General features: G+C 39.4%; 1 protein-coding gene across 5 annotated transcripts in view; it reads right to left on the reverse strand.

Moving 5' to 3' along the window:
* Window positions 1–1,185: 1,185 nt before the first annotated feature.
* Window positions 1,186–21,484, reverse strand: part of LOC149566650 (putative glycerol-3-phosphate transporter 5) — a 41,359-nt gene continuing 21,060 nt past the window's right edge. Inside the window, exons 2-4 of one of the 5 annotated variants that reach the window (XR_016362267.1) lie at window positions 3,954–4,508; window positions 1,734–1,795; window positions 1,186–1,556 (exon numbers count right to left, since the gene is read on the reverse strand). Coding sequence is in view for 2 of the 5 variants with exons in the window: in XM_089819952.1 (XP_089676078.1) it covers window positions 3,627–3,652; window positions 3,954–4,508 (581 nt within the window). In the remaining 3 variants the exon portion in view is untranslated. Of the gene's footprint in view, window positions 1,796–3,154; window positions 3,653–3,953; window positions 4,509–21,484 lie in introns of those variants that run through there. The other 4 variants (XR_016362266.1, XR_016362265.1, XM_089819953.1 and 1 more) reach the window with 4 other exon arrangements.

The following is a 21,484-nucleotide window of genomic DNA, read 5'->3' on the forward strand; positions in this document are numbered from 1 at the left end:
GACATTAACAGTTTGACCACTTAAACTATTGCTACTTGCAAAAGCTCAATCATGGCATGGTTGTAAGGTTCTTTTATTCAATTTTTGGAGTTTGTCAAGGATGCATTCTTGGCAAACATCCTGAAGAAAATTTTGATAAAGACATAACATGAAGGGCCACACAATTTTTGGAGCTAGTACACAGTGATTTGACGAGGCCATATACACATACTTCTTTCAATAGGGCCAAATGTCTTGACATTCATTGAAAACAAAATTTGGTAAACCTTTATATATGCTCTTAAATAAAAATTGAATTCTTTGAGTCTTTTCAAGAATTCTAAAGCCATTGTAGAGAAACAATCATGGAAAAGCATAAAGGTTGTGCACAGTGACAATGGGGGGAATATGTCAACTAGAGGTTTAGTGTTTTTGTATCACAAAAGGCCAACTTGATCTTCAACACACAGTTCCCTACACTCCACAACAAAAATGGAGTTGCAGAACATAAGAATCAATCCTTGAAGATAATGACTAATTTGTAGGATTCACTCCAATCATTGGTAACTCAACATTGGGCAGATATAATCAGCTATGCATGTTATAGCCATACTTGGGTTCCCCATCAAGTTGTGAAGGAGGTAACTCTTTTTCAAACTTGGACTGATTGAAAACTCACAGTCAAATACTTCCGAGTGTCTGGGCTTCCTGCATAGGCCCACATTACAATAGGAAAACACAAGGTTGTGGATTCATACAAGCAGCCTTGAATATTTGTTAGGTATCTAAAAAATGTCAAAGGCTATAGGAATCTCCATCTTACCACACATTAACTTTTCATTGAGAGGAGTGTTGATGGAGGTACTCACATAAAGTAAAATTGGAAATTTATAGATTCCAAGATTATGTAATGAGCAGGGATCTTAGAAGTCTAAAATTGCAAGGAATGATAAGTTGAATTCACAAAATCCATTACTTGAAACATAGAAGACATCTAACGAAGTTTTCGAAGCCAGCAGGAGGTACATTAGGGGGGCTTTCCATCGACTTAATTTGGAATATTGTAGGCAATCTTGTGTATAAAAACCTTCTGATTTCTCTAAAAGAAACAACCAAGGAAAAAACATAAGAAAATATGACATTAGGGAACAAAGATAATTAAATTAGAAATAAATTTAACCAGTTTTTTTAGTAAAAACCAGGTACTTGAAAGTAAAGGCATGCTTGTAATTGGAACTCATTATAATTGAATTGTTGTCTCTGTTGTGGGTTGTGCAACCAACCATTTGAAAGGTGTGTGTTTCTTTGAAGTTAGAATCATGAAAATCATGTAGAGATGGTGGCAAAGGACAATCACCAAATTGTTAGGTAAAACCTTGAAACCAACATTGAGTAATCCTGTTTTTTAGGTAAAATCTTGAAACCAACATTGAGTAGTCCTGTTTTGTAGGAGGTTTGATTAATAACTAGAAATTTCCCATCATCTGGTGCACGAAATGCCTCCCACTGAGACTACAGGTTTGATCAATAACTAGAAAATGCCCATCATCTGCTGCACGAAATGCCTCCCATTGAGACTGCTGATTTTATAGATCTTGTGTGAGCAACTTCACCAAATTAGGACCTATTGGACTATCCATAAAATAAAACTTGAAAAGATACAAAATACAATGATACAATTCAAATGCAAACCAGCAAGCTATTGCACTAACACGAATGTCATACATATAGCAAGCTTAGTTGATGGACCCAACCTAATATTGAAATATGTGGCTTGGACATGTAACTCAGAACAAAGAAACTTGAAATCAGGAATCTGCAGTAAGGAATGTTGCATCAGTAATTTGAAATATGGTTAAAAATCACAAATTGTATACTGTCTGTAGTAAAAGGATGCAGATTGCTGAGTAGAAAAATGAAATTTTGGAAACAAACAGGAAATTTGGAAATATGAAGCATTTTATCATTTTAGCAGAAATCTTTCAGGAATAAATCAGCAAACCAAAAGACAGACTTTATTAATTACTTGGGATTTAGTTGGAAAATAATCAGGTTAGGGTAAGGGAAAAAGTTGGAAGAAATTGCCACCGAAATTTAAATTTAAAAAAAATTAAATTAAATTTTTGACCAAATAATTAAACTATTTATGAAAATAATTAACACTGTAGAATGAAACCAGACACGTGATTTTTTAATGTTTTTATGGGCTCTGAGGCCGAGTTAATCTAATAGGTTAAATTGTTGGTTTTTAAAAATAAATTTTTTTATAGATGGACAGTAATTTAAGATATGGAAGGCCTGATCGTGAGACAGTGTATGTCAAGGACTGCATAAGCTATTATTTGGAATCATGCGAAAAAAAATAGAAACGATAAGGCCCGACTGTCAAGCAATGTGCTAGATACTCATAAGGTTAAAAACTTAAATATCAAATGTTGAATAACCCAAAATTTCAGAATTCCTAATATTTAAAGAACTCTTTAAGTACTCCTAAATGAGCATTCCATAAATGAGAATTCTGTAACTTATAGAACTTGTGAATGCCACAATCCTATAAATGACAAGGTAGAAGTAGCTGCCATTGTAGATCCAGCACAAAATCAACCATAGAGCAGAATCTTTTGAAACAGATATTCATCACATTGATAAATTTTCTACATACCATCTTGATTTTAAGGTCTAAATACAACCTGTAAGTTAAAACATGATATTTGGCAACAGAATAATGAGACAATTCACATTAGCATTAACTTAAAAAGAAATAGTTAACAGAAATACAGCATTAGATTTAGAGAAAAGGGATTTACATAAGCAGTTACAATCCATATGGCACTTTTCTGAAATGTATTTTGGTTTTATGATTATATCGTCACCATTCCAGGATAAGGTATTGCCTCCCCTTTTGAAATTATAAGGAGAGAATTATTTGGGAACTAAATGTAAAAATGGTGAAAAGGTTAAGTGTAGCACATTTTGTGATTGTTAATGTAAAGTGGAAACTCAAGATAAGCTTACTAACAGACAAAATAATCTAAATCCTTCATATAACCTGTTATTAGAAACCTCAAAACTTGTAATCCATCAAGACAGACAGCATATCAACAAATACTACACACAAATGAGTGATTGAAGCCTTTGGGAATTAAGAAAACAAGATACATCTAAGATACTGTGCTTGAAAGAATATTTGACGATTTTCTTTTATAAATGATGAGAATACTGTTCTCTTAAAGCAAGCAATTGCTAGCTACAACCAAAACAGTATATCTATGTGGAATAGAGTACATGGCTACAAAATTTCAGCTAATCTCATTTCTGGGGGTATTCGTATATCATTGATGAAAAATTTAGGAATTCGCGGAGCCTCTTCAATCCCCTGTACAGGCGGTACACCTCCGTTGCTAGAATTTAGGAATACTTATTCATGTGACACCATCAAGGCTAGCCTTTATTCACATGCCACAGAGAGGTATGTTGTCTTGGCTGATGACTAGGTAATTGCCAAACTCAGTAATACTAATAATAAGTAAATGTAGTGCTGATTAGCAACTGATACAAGCAATATTGCTGTCTCATTTCACCATCTAGACGACCGTGTCAAGTTCAGTCTGTAACATGTCTTACAGTTGCTCACTACCAAAATTGCATTATGGAATATTTGAATTTCCCACATCTACACCACCCAACCAAAAAAATACAACAATGCTTAGAAACTTTTTAAAACTTCAAATATTTAGACTTAAGATACTTCTATAAACATAACCATGCTTAAGAAAGTCACCTATCTTAAGAAAACCTTTCCAATTGTGATCATGATTCTTGACCAATGGAATTTCAACAAGACAAAATTTTATGAAAAAATTATCTTTCCTTTGTTATGTCAAAAGTAGATGTTTTCAAGCATTTACCATTGTGTTCCTAAACAATAATCTAACAAAAAGAGATATTAAGAATCCAAAATATCCAAAAATTACCTGCAATATCTTCTTGTCCAACACTCTCCACTGCAAGAGCATTTCTTTTCTGAAATTTTTCTTTAATTTCTTCCACCACGAGGTGTGTCAAAAGAAGTGCCGCAAATAGTGTTGCAAGCGCAAGCATGATAAAAACGCCATTCCAACCCCTAGCTGAAATGTAACCAGTCAATAGTGGTCCCAGAGCAGCTCCAACAGACCCAGTTCCATCAATTATTGCAGTCACAGTAGCTAAAGCTCGAGAGTTTCCCTTCAATGAGTTATGGGTACCTAGATCAGCTGAAACTGCTGTTGTAATAAGTGAGTATGGCCCATTAACAAACAAACCAGCAACCATCATCAATGGAATATTGACATACATTGAAATGCTTCCATAAATTCTATAAAGAAGCAGTGCAGGAATTGCAGAATACAGGAAGACAACAGCAGTGATGGCTCGGGCCTCTAGCCTATCAGAAATATGACCAGCTAAAATTCCTCCCATCACTCCCCCAACGTCAAATAAAGTTGAGAGATTTCCAGCAGTTTCATGTGACAAAATTTTGCCACCAATATCTGAAACACATCCCAAAAGGATAAAATTAGATATTCTTACAAGTCAGCAACAACTAAAACTTGAGATTTTACTTTCCAAGACTGGTGACAAATTTTTTAATGCATATTTTATATTTTGGATCCACCTGTCTATGTAACAAGGATCCAAATTAAGAAAATATGTCAGACAAGCTTCCTGGGAGACAAAATAGGAAAGAACAGTTATGCTATCATTGATAGTTCGCTTTAATTCTTTTCTTAATATATTTTTCTGTCATTCAGTATGTTTTTCTGTTAGCTATTGAATTCTAATTGTTTATATTCATCAGTTATACTCTTTTATTACTGGTACCATAGAATCGGAAAACTCCAAAAAATCTTTAGTTAGACCCCATTTTTTGCAAATCAGCACCTGATTATTTTTAGGAAACCATCGCTGCAATTTTCAACAACTTTTTCATGTTTAAATTGCATATCTAAAAAAATTAATCAATCTCTTGCCAACCTGTGAAAAACTTGAAACCCAAGCAATATTTAAGGAATAATGCAGTCACACGACATTTTTTGGGCACAACAACAAACGGGAGGTCACTAGTACATGCATAGAAGATGCAACTTATTGCAAACTTGCAGGGAGTCAGAAGGCAGCGCATTTGAGTTGGAGGTGAACAATTTTTTATTGCAACACTGCTGCAAATATGTTCTCACATCATGTAAATAGTATTTTCACAAAATTCAACCAGCACATACAAACAGATAATCTGTTAAATAAAATTCTCACTCTGCACATCACAAGGATTTTCCAATTAAATTAATAAGATATAGAACATTGCATCTATTTCATTATGGTGGGACCTCCATACATAGAGAGAGTTTTTTATTGTTATAATACAATATTAGTTCATTGTTCATATGTATTTTGTGTCTACTTTATCATGGTTTCATTTTATCTGTATTCAGATGCTAGGATTTCTGTCAATACTATCAATACCCTATCATACATGGATTGATTATCTGTCTACTTATATAATTCTTAGTTACCAGTTTGAGTTCGGTTTGAAATATGGGTTCGAAGAACCAGTTTGCTAGTACGGCAAAATTTTGGATAGGGGTTTGCGTTCGTCCGTACTAAAACATGTAAAAATTATAAAAATTATAAATATACATATTTATGAACCCTAGAAGCATGCAAAGATGTAGAAATAAGACACAAACACTTCAATATAGCTAACAATCTAGTCTTCCAACTCCACCTTGCACAAACTTCTTTTGCTCAATCACCTATTTGCACACCACAAATGATGTTAGAAGCCAAAAAAAACCTACCTACATTCACTTTTTAGGCCAATTGGATCTCAAAAAATATAAACTTTGTTATAAAATACGACTTGAAAGTTGCCCATCCACGTGAATTCGCCCAAATTCGTCCCAAATTTGATCTGGGAAGCCAAAATTCGCCCAGGTTTGAATTCTGAACTGCGGGTCCAAACCAGCCCAAGGAAAATCTAACCCTAATTGAATCTGGGTCGAACCGGACCAGTATTTCAAACTGGTTCGAACCTAGGCAGGGTTCTTGGGCCAAAACAGCGAACCCGGGTAACATACATAGAATGTCCTCATTGATGTTTTATACATCTAAATTGGTATTGTGAAGATTGGTAGGTTATTTGGTCCAAACAACATTTGATGGTCTATTATTTCTACAACGGTAGCCTTGTATATCAGTTCTCTAGAACAATATAATATGTATTCCCAGCTAAGTGGAGAGTTAAATGCTAAATTAGGCTCCATTATATCATTGCTTTACTTGATGAATACAACAATGCTATAGTTACATTTTTTACCTGGTCTCATTACTAGAAATGAAGAGGTAACGTTATGTAATGCCATCCTCTCAACTTGTCATACAAATTCCCTTGGCTGCATAAAAACATCAGCCTCATATTTATATCTAAACATATATTGCACCAGGATTCTCCAATCTTTGTGACATCAAAATCTTGATCATTTTGATTTTGTATTCTTATTTTGATATCATGCATCTCTCCTAAAATGTGTTTTGTGTGTATCTTCTACTTCTACTTTATATGAGTTGGTGCTTTGACTGAATTTCAAGGATCGGTTTAGTAACAATTAACAAAGCTTTTAAATGTGACTTGGTTTTGTATCTTGAGTCTTTGAAAATGCTTAATTCATGACTCTACCTGTTATGAGAAGATCAATTAAACTTTTATTTGAATGATATATTCTTTGATGATTTCTACTTGAAAATTTCTCAGATATATTTCTTTTTCTTTTATCCTTCTACGACACGACCATGTTTATTATAGTTGTTTTGGGGTGTTTCTAAGTTTCAAATGTTCAAAGTTTGCTAACATAGTGCAATATCTATGAATAAACATTCTTTTAATATTATTAGTAATTTGGAATATAGTGTTGTTAGTATCATTTTAAAATCCACTAACAGCGTGGAACAAGACCAAAGGCTTACACATCATTCAGCGAAATCTTTTATTGTTAACTTCACAATAACTTTTTCCACTTCATACAAAACTTACGTGCTACATTGCATTCTGCTATTTTTAACAAACTTTTCATTTATGTTATTCATGGGCTTAAACTCTTTATTTTTGACAATTCATGGGCTAAACTCTATTTTATATGCTCTCTATATCTTTATTGTATGGAAATGTCTTTAAATTTTAAAAAACAAGCAGTTGTAATCTTTTTTCTACAATTCTCTCTTTTATAGTCCAAGATTTTCCCCATTTTTTCAAAAAATCATATTAGTTTGCTGATTTTTCCCCCAAAACATTTGTTGCTACAATGTAACATATCACAGTTTTGTATCAACCAGCTATACTTTTCCCCTAGCTAACTGAAATTTAACTTTTGTGTTAGACAGTTTAACTTTTCTCTAAATTAAAGAAATGTACATCTAAAACCTTTAATTTTCTGTAGCTGAATATTATGTTTAAAGTATCCCACATGGAAAAAGGGGGCAAAGTTTTTAAGGAGAGTAACTATAAATAAGTCCTTAGGACTTATAAGCTATGTTCCCCCAAGTTTCTAGGACAAGGATAGCAAGATATAGGGGGACTTGTTTCCTCTAGAGTTTAATGGGAGCCATTTTTGGAGGATGGCTGGTAAAAATTAAAATATAAGGGAATTTCAAAAATCCATAAAGCATTCATCATAAATATTATTGATCCTTAACACATAACATTAGGCTTTTACTGGATTTCACAAGGAATTGACAAACAGATTAACAAAATTCAATTGCTTTCACTATCGATGTGCATATATATTATATAGGAATTACGAAAAAAAGCCTAAAGGCTTAACAAGATAACAAAAACATAGAAAATATATAGCTGTCCCTAATTGGCACCTATCTCTAGTAGGCTTGCATCAAAACCGAAGTTTGAGTCCAAGTCATGGTCACTATGAGAGCTCCCTCATCCAATGGAACCCCAACCAATCCTTCATGTGCCTCCTTATCAACCTCTACAACATTTTCAAGAACATCAGAACATGGAGCTGGAGTTTGGCGATAGATAGTGATCTATCGATCCTGTAGGCACAAGACACTATGTGCGGCCACCAACTTCTCTAATTGTCTAAAGGTAAGGTAATTCTTCTTGATTGATTAGACAAGCTATATGTGAATCATTTTTCTTTGGAGAAAGGGAATTAGCAACATGTAAAAGGAGCTGAATAGCGAGTATCCTCATCTTTGGTGCATCCTTGACATGCTACATTCACCATCCAAACAGATTGGTAGAGTTAATGTATCTTTATCCATCCTCACCTCTGGTTAATTGAGGGCTAGACCACAAAGATTGACAAAGGTGTTATGCAAAATATAGAAGACTTTTTGTCAATATACATTTTTAGCACTTTTGTGCTCCCTCCTTTCACCTCTTTGTTTTGAGATGGAACTACTGTTGTCTAGGTACATACAATTTGAGATTTAAACCATAGGCTACCACAAGAAAAGGGGTGTTTATAGTTGTCGGAGTGATCAAGCTCTCGCAAACAACTATAAACCTTCATAGAAAAAAGATAGATATTTCACCATGAGATGCATTTTAATGAACAATAGTCTTGCTTTTAAAGTCAAGGAAAGAGCTGGTAGGGAGAAATAAGCAAACAACTACCAACAACAAAAAATACACCTAATGAATTAATTATGCCTGAGTAAACTTAAGCTCAAAGTAAATATTAATTTAGTCCAACAACCCCCCTTCCCCCCAAGTGCAGCTTATGAAGAAGATTATTATGCAAACTAAGCTAGATGCAAGATAGATCCCAACAACTGGGCCATGTTAGGTAACTATGTATAATGAAGACGCCATGCGGTGCAATGATTCTCTCACAAAGCAGAGAGAAGGCTAAAATCACATGGGAGAAAACTCCTCTCCAAAGAGAGAAACAAACAAGATGCATGGATGGAGAAATTAATCACACCTCCCAAGGACTACATACATCATGTATATATAATCACTTATCCCCCTATAGAAAGGAATAAAGGAGAAAACATAACCCTCCCCCATAATGAATAATGTCCTGCAAAAATGGCAAGTGCTTAAAGAGAAAATATAGTCCAATGCCTACAAAAAACAAATCTCCCATTGGGAAGAAGATGAACCAAGCATAATGCAGGACCCATTCTAGATATGAATTGCTAGGAAGCATAATCCAATTATAGGAAGGTGATGTCTCTGAATTTTGCTCGTGTGTTGCCAAGTTCTTGGAGGATGATGCCATGGACCAATCAGGCACATACCCAATCATAAGTGAAGGTGGCAAGCACGGAACCATTCGAAACTAATCTTGACCAAGCTCTAGAGATAAAGATGATGTGACAACCAGTGTATCACAATTATCAGCAAATTGGAGGTAAACCTTGTTGTCAGTAAAATGTATAATGTAGCCGACGGGTAGAATAGTATCCGAATGAGCGCGTGACGCTTGAGTCACCCCTTCGGAAAGGCATATGTACATGTCCGAGATGGACTTTGGAATCATCGATAGATCATGGTAGGCGAATTGTAATCTGCAAGTGCATACATGAATAAAGTACCTGTTTTGAATTGAATCATGTTATACATGTTCTGAGTTCCCGCGCTGTTCTGTGCTCTCGCGCTGTTCTGGACTCCCACGCTGTTCTGAATTCCCGCGCTGTTCTGGACAACAGTCTTGTTTCCAACAACTGCATTGTCTGGTGAAAAGTCTTCAAGTGACGTTTTATTCTCCACCTGTATTCGTTCGTCCGGTGTATCGGGAACGAAGAGATCCCTCCACGCTCGTGCTCCCTCGGCGCTCCGAGCCGTGCGAGTTGCTTCCCTTCCGTTCGGACACTCTCCCCTCGGCGTATACAGGTTAAGGAATTCTTCCCTTGTTTCCTCCACCAAATTCAAGCATTGTCGAATTTCTTCCAGCAATTCCTCAGCACTCCTCAGCCTACTAGGTGAGTGCACTCCCTCCGTCTGTGCCTCTTCACCCCTTCGGTGCCCCTCGGTAATTTGCTGAAGTCTCTGTCTGCATTTTGCTTGTTGTGTTAAAATTAAAATTTCTTTTGCTATACTTAGTTCATTCTTATCTTTCACCTTATTCCGATCTTTGTTTGGCAAATTCGACATTAATCTTCATATCATTCGTTCGTTCCAGGTACGTCTGGCAACGGCGCCAAATGTTTACCGCATAGGGTAAGAAGTTCAACACATGTATAACACGATTCAATTCAGAATAGGTACTTTATTCATGTATGCACTTGCAGATTACAATCCGACTACCATGATCTATCGATGATTCCAAAGTCCATCTCGGACGTGTACATATACCTTTCCGAAGGGGTGACTCAAGCGTCATGCACCCGTTCGGATACTATTCTACCCGTCGGCTACATTATACATTTTACCGACAACATCATCCCCCCCAAAAAGAAAGGTCGTCTCCGGACGACAATACAACAAAATTCCTTAACAAAATTTTACTAACAAAATGCATCAATGCATAAGTACTAGACAGAGGGATGCATCCCTGGCGTAGTGGCCGTCCACGTCTGCAACTCGTTCACCTCTGCCCTTAGCTTGTAGACCTGTTCTTTCTTGATCTTCAGCTCTGCTTCTGCTTCCAACTGGAGCTCTAAGGCTGACTGCATCATCTCTCCGACCTCTCCCAATTCCTTCTTCTCTGCTGCCATCTTCTCTTTTTCTGTCCTCAATTGTTCATTTACTGCTGCTAACAGGGCTGTCCTTTCGAATTTTTAGGTCGCCCGCTCCGACTCCCAGGCTGCCCTCTTCGAAGCAAACCTGGCAACTGACTCCTCCCGAGCTCCCTCAGCTGCTAGCTGGTCCGCCTAACTCCTCCAAAGGGTGTAATATATCTCCCTGTGTAACCTCACGATCTCCTAAATTAATACCTCAATCCGGCCCTCCCTCTCAGGTTCCCTCGTCATGGACCAATCCTATCGCATCTCTGTGGTTTCCACATCGGGCCATCCCCTCTCCTCAAAACAAACCGTAAAGGCAACTGGACATCCCATCCGTATGAAGGATATGACTCTCTCAAGCTCCTTCCCTATTGACTCCAATGTCTGCGTCTTTGCTGAAGCCAGAACCTCCCAAGCTCGAGATGCTAGAGTTGCGACATCATCAAGAAAAATTGCCTCCGCCAACACTGTCTCCTGCGCTAGTGGGTGTTCCTGTTGTATACCCATAGCCTTCTCTACTACATCCGCCATATGCTCAACAGCGCTATGCGGCACTCCACTCCGTGTCTGTGCGAACTCCTTCTCTGACACTACTTCCCGCGTGGGTGGCGGCAAGTATGTCACTCGAGGTGCCGGAGTTCGGTGAAACTTCATACTCAAAAAAGCACTCACCCTCTGGGTTCTGTCCTCTCTCTCGCCGTCCTTCTAAGGTGATGTCATCAGTGCCGTGTCTACTGCGACCACTGCATCAGATTCTACTACCTCCAGTCGGACACCTGGTGCCCCCAACTCCTCGCCTATGGGTACCTCCAACACCCCCGTCTCCGTGTCTATCTCCATCTCCATGTTCGGTACCAAAGTCTCTCCTATATCGAGTAGGGTCTCACGAGCCGGCTCCATCAGTGCCTCCGGAGCTACTGTCTCCGTCGGCACTGGATGTGACTCTGCTACAGCTCGTGTCTCTATGGTGGGCTACGTCGTAACTGAGACTGTGCCATCACCACTGGCTGTCTGAACTGTCCAAACCCTAGGATACCATGTGTACCCACTGGAACCAAGTGTGTCGTAGTTGAAAGCATAGGTCGTGGAAATCTCGAGGGCGTAGCCATGATTACTCCTACCTCTTCGTCATCTTCCTCTTCCCCCTCAGACCTGTTCTCCTCTGAAGATGTCTCCTCTCGGCCACTATTTGTGTCGCCACCATCCAGCCTTGGTCGCTTTTGCCCTACTGTTTTGGTGCCGAAAGTATCCAAGTGCTTCCACTACATTATAGGTGGTTCGCTAGGCGCGAGTGGTCCCGATTTTGCCTCCAGTGCATCATTCGGGATCATCCGCGTCGTCGCATCCAAAAATAGACCAATAGCATAATGTGGCATATAGAACGTTTTGTGCTGCAGTGTCATAAACTCTGACATCCGCTCGGCCAATAGTGCTACCCAATCATAAACTCTACTGTGCGAGATTCCGTTCATCATGGCTACGTGTGGAAACAAGATATCTGAAGCGCAGCTCGAACTTGTGAGACAACTTTTAACTATGTCCATCAAACAACGCCAATGCCCCTCCTGGATATTAGATTTCTTTAGTCCTCTGCCTTTGGACGTGACTGAAAGAGCCTCCTATTCTACCTGCGACAGGTCTTCGCACACAAGCTGTATCAATTTCATCTTCACTTCACGGCTTAACTTCTTTGGCTTGCTTTCTATTTTTCTCCCACCCTGAGCATGACCAGGTATGCCAAATACTCGTGTAAAATCTGCCAGTCTAAATGATACTGTTAACTTGCAACCAAGATATTCAAATGTACTGCTTCTGGAGAACCTGTCATATGTTTCAATCATAATGCGCAAAAACCCGTCGTAGTCTCTGATGCAAAATACTAGCATTTGCACTACCCATTCTACCTGTGCTTTTCGGATACTAGTCTTCACCTGGTGGTTATCCGGAGTATCCTGCCACCATTTTCGGCACTCTACACCATTTAACCCCACGAATGTGATACTTTGTGCTGTAGGAAATTCTTTTGACTGCTTGGTTTGCTTTTTCTTTTTACTTGCACCTACACTACTAGACCCTGCATAAGTCCCTCCTGCTACACGAATTCCAAAGGGTAGTGTCTTTGCGTTTTTATTCATGGCAGTGCCTTTGTCTAGCTTTCTCTTCCAAGCCCTTTTCCCAACTGACTGCATAATTGTCACCTTTTTGTCGTTTTGTGAATAAATGTCACACCATTATGGCAGTTACTTTCCACAATTTTTCTGGCTTCCGTATGATACGGCTTCTTTGAATCTTATAACCAATTTGTATGGGACGGCTTGATTGGATTCAGCCTCCAGGTGGTGGTATGGCTTCTTCAATACGGGTACCTTGTCTTAGAAGAACACAGCCTCTTGGAAAGGATAGCTTACTCCTTTTAATGATACGATTGTTACAATTTTGCGGCTTATCCCGTTCCAATTTGCTTGAGATTGTATTCCCAAAAGGCTTCAACTATATCTCACATACCCCGTACGGACATCTTCTTGTGCTGCCCAGACCGTACGGTCTTTTATCCTTGCTATTAACTTCTAAACTATTTCAGTCGCCATTAAATCATTCCTTTAGTATGAACTCAATCCTTCTCCAAGTCTTAAGCTTTCATCTCCTCAGAAATCTGTGCTTCAAAAGTTTCAATGCTAGCTTCATGAAGGGTGCCATCGGCCTGTATCCATTGTTCACAACTGCTTCTGAACAGAAAAAAAAACTAATCTCAGAAAGTGTCCTGATTGATTATCAAGCTCTCTGCTGGCAGGTCACAATTATCACTTGATCTCCCTTCAAATAATGACGCCGTACTGTTTATTTTCCTTTTGCTTTGGGACCGTACAGTCTCTCTTTTAAAATAAATTTCACCATACGGTCTTTTCCATGCATAGCAAGCTGTACAGCTTGATTCTACCGTACAATGGTCCAAGAAAAACCTTTCAAAGTCTCTCTCCGACCGTACGGTCTTCCATTTAGCTTCCTTGTGTCTCCTCTCAAGCCGTACGATCTTCCATTTAGCTCTCCTGTGTCTCTTAATAGTCTCCAAGGGCCGTACGATCTTTCATTTCACTCTTCTATGCTGGGTTTGACCATACGGTCTTCTTTTATAGTCTCCCGGGGGCCGTACGGTCTTTTCTTAGTCTTCTTCAGACACCAACAGCCGTACGGCCCTTTCTTTTCATAATTTACAACTTTATTACTTCAAGGTAGTATAGTATTATATATATATTTTTAACTTTGCATTACAAAGCTCGAGTCTGTACGGTCATAAAGGAAGGCCGTACGGTCATTAAGGACTCTTTTTCAATTCTTTCTAAACTCACTTTATCAAAATTTCCTCCCTTTATTATCATTTTGTTAATTTGCTCCATTTTCTGCATACTTTTCATCTAATGATGTTTTCTATAGTCATACTATAGGCTTTTGTTCCTTCAGAATTCCAATACGTTTTATGCTTCATGTTTCATTTTATCACTTCATACTTTTACAGTTTATCACTTGATATTTTAACTATATTCGGCTTTAATATTATACATATGTACATTATTTACAGACATCTTTTCTTTGTTCACTTCCTTGCGCACGGAGGATCCTTCCTTTCCCTATATATTTTCAACTTTGATCCATTTACAGCATCTGGTATTTCTTTTCCATCTAGTGTCCACAATTTAATTGCTCCATTATATCCAACTTCCCATATCTTATACGGTCCAACCCATTTAACTTTGAATTTCCCAGGCTTATTTCATTTCGTCCATTATACTTCAGTACTAACTGACCGGGTTGAAAGTTGTTCAATTTTAGGTGCTTTTCATGCCACGCCTTCCTCCTTGTTTGTGTAACTTCAATGGCCCACTGCACCTGCAACCGCCGCTCATCGAGTTTGTTCAAATTGTACAGTCTCTCTTGTAAGCTCTCCATGTCGCCTAGTTTATTCTTGATCGCTATCCTTAAACTTGGTACCATGAATTATGTCGGCACCACTGCCTCCTATCCGTACATTAGCTGAAATGGTGTGTGTCTTGTAATTACTTTATACGAAGTGCGGTACGCCCATAAAGCAGATGGTAACTTCTCTTCCTAGTCTTCTCCCTCAACTGCATAGGATTTATAAATCACTCCTACCAGAATCTTGTTCATTGCTTCTGCCTGTCCGTTAGCCCTTGGGTAGTACGGGCTTGACAATTAATGGTAAATTTTGAAGTCAGTAGTGAGCACTCTGATAACGTGGTTCACAAAATGTCCTCCACGATCACTTGTCAACTGGAGTGGGATGTCGTACCTTGTAATAATTTGTTCATATAAAAATTTTGTTGTGCTGACTGCAGAATTGTCTAGTAACACGCGTGCCTCCACCCATTTAGTTAAGTACTCCGTAGCTACCACGATGTATCGGCACCTTGTTTTACTCACCTTCAATGGTCCAATAAAATCCAATCCCCACCTCTCAAAAAGCTCCTATGCGTGCGAGGGATTCAAGGGCATAAAATCTCTCTTCAGTGGTTTTCTAGCCCGTTGGCATGTATCACACACAACAACCCACTCCCTGGCGTCGTTGTATACAGTTGGCCACCATAGCCCTGCCAACAGTATCTTTCGCGCAGTAGTATCCGGCCCCATGTGTCCTCCTCTTGGGCCTTCGTGTGCTTCCGTCAATACTTTCAGAATTTCCTCCTTGAGGACCCACCGTCTTAGAATCTGATCTGGTTCCATTTTATACAGTAGGCCATTAATTAACTAGAATGTCCGACTTCTCAACACCAATTTTCGTCTTTCGTTTGGTGACATGTTGCTTGGAAATTGCCCCGTCGATAAATATTCTCCAATGCATGTGTTCTAGGCTGGTAGTACTGTAAACTTGAAAATCATCATTAACTCCTTCAAGTGGCTCCCCCGATTTTCTTCTTGATAGGTGATCTGCACTCACATGACTCTTCCCTAGCCGTACCACGATTTTAAATGTGAACTCTTGTAATAATAACAACCATCGGCTTGTTCTTCCTTGAATAATCGGCTTATTGACCAAGTAGAGTAACGCCTGATGATCTACGTAGAACACAAATGGAGTAGCCAACAAGTAGTGTCTAAACTTCTGTACTACATATACCATCCCCAACGCTTCTCGCTCCATGGTACTATAATTTCTCTCCGCTTTTGACAACAATCTGCTTGCAAAGTACACTGGATGGTCCAACCCGTGGTCGCCAGTCTGCGCCAGTGTTGCTCCGATGGCATAATTTGAGGCATCTACATGGACATGAAATTCTTTATCCCAATTCGGATAGGCCAAAATCGGAGCCGTAGCCAACCTTGTCTTCAATCCGTCAAAGGCTTCGTTTTGCTCGGCCTCCCATCTGTAAGGTTCACCCTTGCAGGGGAGTTTGTCCAATGGATAAGAAAATTTTGCATAGTTTTTAATAAATCTTCGATAATAACCGATGTGCCCCAGAAACGACTTCACTTCCGACACATCCGTCGAGGGTGGCATCTCCAAGATCACGCGAAACTTGTCTGGATCCATCTTCAGTCCTTCTTTACAAACTATATGCCCAAGCAGCTTCCCCTACGGCACCATGAACTTGCACTTCTTCGGGTTCAATGCTAATCTTGCTCTCCTGCACCTCTCCGTACATTCTCCTAACGCTGTTATATGTTTGTCTTCTGTGCTAAAAATTGACCAATCATCTAAAAATGCCTTAAAATTTCCAACAAACATCTTATCAAATATATGTAGAATAATCCTTTGGAAAGTCGCCGGAGCATTACATAATCCGAACGGCATCCTGTTATATGCATATACTCCCTCCTCGACAATGAATGTCGCTTTTAGTTTATCCTCCTTAGCGATGGATATCTAATTATACCCTAAGAATCCGTCCATGAATGAATAAATTTCATGCCCCGCCACTTCCTCCAGAATGCTATCTGTAAATGGTATCGGAAACGGGTCTTTAATTGTTACGGCATTCAGACATTGAAAATCCACGCATATTCTTATCTATGTCATATCCTTTTTCAAGGATATCACAATCGGTGATACCCACTCACTTGTCTGCACTTTAAAGATGATACTAGCCTCCAACATCCTATCAATCTCTTCTGTGACCCGCGTTGCATAGTTTTTGTTCATTCAGTACAGTCTCTTCCGTACTGGTACCGCGCCTTCGATTAATGGTATCCGATGGACATATAGTTCTAGTGGTACTCCTTTCAAGTCCTTATACGTCCAAGCAAAAACATCTTAATACTCCATGAATATTTTGAATGCTGCCGCCTTCAATACTGGGTTCCAATCATCTCCTACAAGAATGTTCTTCGGATTTTCCTCATCACCCAAGTTCATTGTTTTCACTATCGGCTCTTCATACTTTATTAGTTTATCTTTATTGAACGTATGGGCAGGTGTTTCATCCACCTGCGCTTCTCCATCCTTCAGTTCACTTTACTCCTTCGAAAACTCATGGCCTTCTTTTCCTTCCTCGATACTCAAAATATTGCAACTCGGAAAGACCTCATAATCTTCCATTTGCCAATGTAGCAATCTGTTTACTAAGTCTACGTCGTCATCAGTTGACCCTCCTATTCTCAGCACCCCTTCATCATCTGGTTCCATCCTCTTTTTCCCTTCGTCATCACTCTCGCCACCGCCTTCTGAGTCCGACGACGCGGCTTCTTCTCCTACCATCTATGTATGCAAATCGATTATAAATCTCCTACCTCCCTTCTCCATTGATAGGGTGTTCCTTTTCCAATCATGCTATACCTTAGCTTTCACCAGCCACCCCCATCCTAGGATGGCGTCGTACCCTCTTCTCTTTAATGGAATAACTACAAAATCTAGTAAAAATGGTTGTGTCCCAATTGTTACCGGCTGCGCCATTAGAGTGCCCAAAGGTTTTATCCCATGTTGATCTGCTGTAAGTAATTGAAAGGTGGTTGGCCATAGTGTTGGTTGTCCAAGTTTTTTCCAAATATCTTCCGGCATCACATTCACTCACGATCCTCCGTCTACTATTGTATCTGTTAGCACCGTACCCAGAATGCCCATCTCCACCACTGCTGGATGTCTACCTGTCATAAGTGCTAGTAACATCGGATCTGTTGTTCCTGTTGTGGCTATTTCCTTACTATCCTTTGCTTCCTTTGTCACTCTCGGGGATGGTGTCATATTTATGATAGCCATACGTAACTGTGGCATGGTGAGAAGAAGATCATTTAATTTAATTGGTACGTCCGTTTGCATTATCTATTTCACCATGTCTTGTTCCGCCAAGTTTCTTTACGAAGTTTCAGCAGTGTCATTTACTTGTGACTTCTTTGTTCTCATCTGCTTCTCTATCTCTGTTCAGGCTTTTTGTAACCTCTCCTTCTCTTCTTCCGCATTCGGATATTTTGCCTTCCTCGCCTGCTCCTGCGTGATTGCCAACACATTCTCATTACTTGTTTCAATACTTAATAAATTTACGCTTTGCTTTGGACATTTTGAATTTTCATGGTCCCCTGGACCACACCATCTGCACAGTAGTTGCGGCGTCTCCTTCATAGTGCAGTCCCTCGCGAAGTGACCCCAAAGATTACATGCCCGACACTGTATCATCGGTCGTCCACTCGCATCATATTGTATTCTACTCTGGCCTCCATTGTTATTGTTATTGTTTCCACCCCTTCCGAGTCTATTATTGTTTCGATATCCACCTGAAGTTGCATCATTGCCCGCGTTGTTGCTATTGTTCGACGCTTCTTGCGTTAGTAACACCTGCTGGTGTCCTTTTGTTTTCAAGTTAAACGGACACTCTTTCAGGGAATGCCTCGCCACCTGGCAGATGTCACAAAACTGCTTCTTTGGGCATGAACCCTTTGTATGGCCGTCCTCCTTGCAATCTGTACACCACAGTTCTCCTTTTACTGTATTTGGATTCTTTTTCAAATTTTTGAATTCTTTCATCATCCGCAACATGTCTTTCTGTAGCGCTTTCACCTTCTTGTTTGATTCCTCATCACTACTACTACTCTCCGAGGATGAAACATTTGAATCAGAGGACTTATGTTTCTTCTTCTTACTCGTCTTCTGTTCGCTTTCTAAATCCATGGCACGAGTATATGCATCGGTGTACGATGACGGTGGTACAATCTTCATTTTCTTTTTAAGAGCCGGTCGTAGCCCCTCCACGAACCACCGTTTTTTCAACCCATCCACTGGTTGACTCTCCATCTTCCCAATCAATTCTTTCAGTCACCTGGCATAGGTTCAGACTGTCTCATTCTTTCCTTGTTTGGTGCTGTAGATTTCTGCCACTATTTCATTATCATCTCGGAGTAATCTGAATTCTGCTATAAATTCTTTTTTTACATTCTCCCATGTATTAAGTTTCTAAGGACTAGTGTCAGAAAACCAGTCTATCGCCACACCTCGTAGGGTCGCTGAAAATTGTCTTACCCAATCATCCTCATTTGTCACACCATTTACCATCCATATGGTTTCACACGTTTTACAATGTCTGATAGGGTTTGCTGAACCATCACCGTGAAACTTGGGTAACTTTTCTTTAGAGCCAGCCATCGTTACTTGTCTTTGATTCTGAGGTACTTGTGTACCCGCGTTGTTTTGAGTTCCCGCACTATTTTGTGCTCTCGCGTTGTTCTAGACTCCCGCGCTGTTCTGTGTTCCCGCGCTGTTCTGGACAACAGTCTTGTTTCCAACAAATGCGTTGTTTGGTGAAAAGTCTTCAAGTGACGTTCTATTCTCCGCCTGTATTCATTTGTCCGGTGTATCGGGAACGAAGAGATCCCTCCACGCTCGTGCTCCTTCGGTGCTCCGAGCTGTGCGAGTTGCTTCCCTTCCGTTTAGACACTCCCCTCGGCGTATATAGGTTAAAGAATTCTTCCCTTGTTTCCTCCACCAAATTCAAGTGTTGTCAAATTTCTTCCAGCAATTCCTCGGTACTCCTGAGCCTACTAGGTGAGTGCACTCCCTCCATCTGTGCCTCTTCACCCCTTCGATGCCCCTCGGTAATTTGCTGAAGTCTCTGTCTGCATTCTGCTTGCTGTGTTAAAATTAAAATTTCTTTTGCTGTACTTAGTTCATTCTTATCTTTCACCTTATTCCGATCTTTGTTTGGCAAATTCGGCATTAATCTTCATATCATTCGTTCGTTCCAGGTACATATGGCAACGGCGTCAAATGTTTACCGCATAGGGTAAGAAGTTCAACACATGTATAACACGATTCAATTCAGAACAGGTACTTTATTCATGTATGCACTTGCAGATTACAATCCGACTACCATGATCTATCGATGATTCCAAAGTCCATCTTGGACGTGTACATATACCTTTTTGAAGGGGTGACTCAAGCGTCACGCGCCCGTTCGGATACTATTCTACCCGTCGGCTACATTATACATTTTACCGACAACAAACCCTCAAATGTTTCCTCCAAATCTGAAATGTGAGACACCACAAACAATAAGCCAATGTTTGGCAAATAGGAAGCCCAATCAGGAAGACAATGATGAATCTATTGATTGGGAATGATGGAAGTCTCAAGTGAAGGCAGACCAACTACACTTGACGAAGAATTAGGAACCTCTAAAGTAACTACAGCCTCCAAAGGATCACTAACATGGATTAACTGCTCTGAAGAATGAATAGACACATCAAAATTGAAAGGAGGAGCATCAAGGAATGGAAGGTGTACTTTGGAGTGATTGTGAATCATGGAGATTGCCTTCAGTCTTTCTTGCCCCAAGCAACAGAATCCCTACCATGGGAAAATGACGAAGAAGATGATTGATAAGCTCTTCAATTTTGTAGACAAAAAAATCTCAAATAATGTTACAATCTATTGGGTGACAAGTTTCACCAGGTGTAGAATTGTCATCGAACAAACACAAACATTTTCTCAATGATAATGGCGTGGACTCTGCAACTTCAAGTAGACAAGGACATTATTAGACTGATAATGAGGACCACTATGCCAATGGAAGCACTTGGAGGAATGGAGGAAATCTGAGAGAAATCTATTCCAGGCCGAATTAATTTTGGGGATAAACAGAGTGGTCTAAAGAAAATTGAGGACAAAGTACACTCCCTTCAAGTGGAGGTTTGATGAGAGAAATAAAAACTGCAGATTTAGGGAGGTGCATAAGGGATGGCTAGCTTTAAAAATGATGGTAATGATCCACTTTTTGGACAAGGACATAGAAGAGACAAAACAGGCTTCAAGCTGGACGAAACGCCAAGTTGCAATAGTGGTTGCAGAAACAAAAAGAGATGGGTGGTGATGATGGAGCTGAGTGCACAAAGGCAAAGCTGAACGAATGGCTCTCGAAGCACAATGAAGAAACAAGCCCTAGCATGCTTCTCAAACCAAGGAAGTGGACTGCGATTTCCCCGTTCTCTTGGTTCTCCATGTGTAGGGTTAACTTCTTCTTTTGTAATGGTAGTTAAACATCGTTTTGTTCAAATTGCTGGTCCTTTTGTACATTTGTAGTTTTTGTTTGGGTAGCACGTTTGGATGCCCAATCTTGATGTCGTAAAACTGGTTATAAATTGTTAAATTTTACTATAATGACCGTGAAAGGTCTAATGGGGGTTGGGGGTTTTTTTGCTCCAGAGACAGTTGATGGAGCTTCAAGTTGGATAGGGTTTTTACTGCAAGTTGTAAACATACTTTATCTTAAATAAAATCAAACAATTATTACCAAGGAAAAAAAGTTGTAATAGAAATATTATAATTGGGCTCATAACAATGATA

This window comes from Cupressus sempervirens, chromosome 3, assembly GCF_028749045.1.
Source record: "Cupressus sempervirens isolate cs-2001-9-10 chromosome 3, ASM2874904v1, whole genome shotgun sequence".
Lineage (NCBI taxonomy): Eukaryota > Viridiplantae > Streptophyta > Pinopsida > Cupressales > Cupressaceae > Cupressus > Cupressus sempervirens.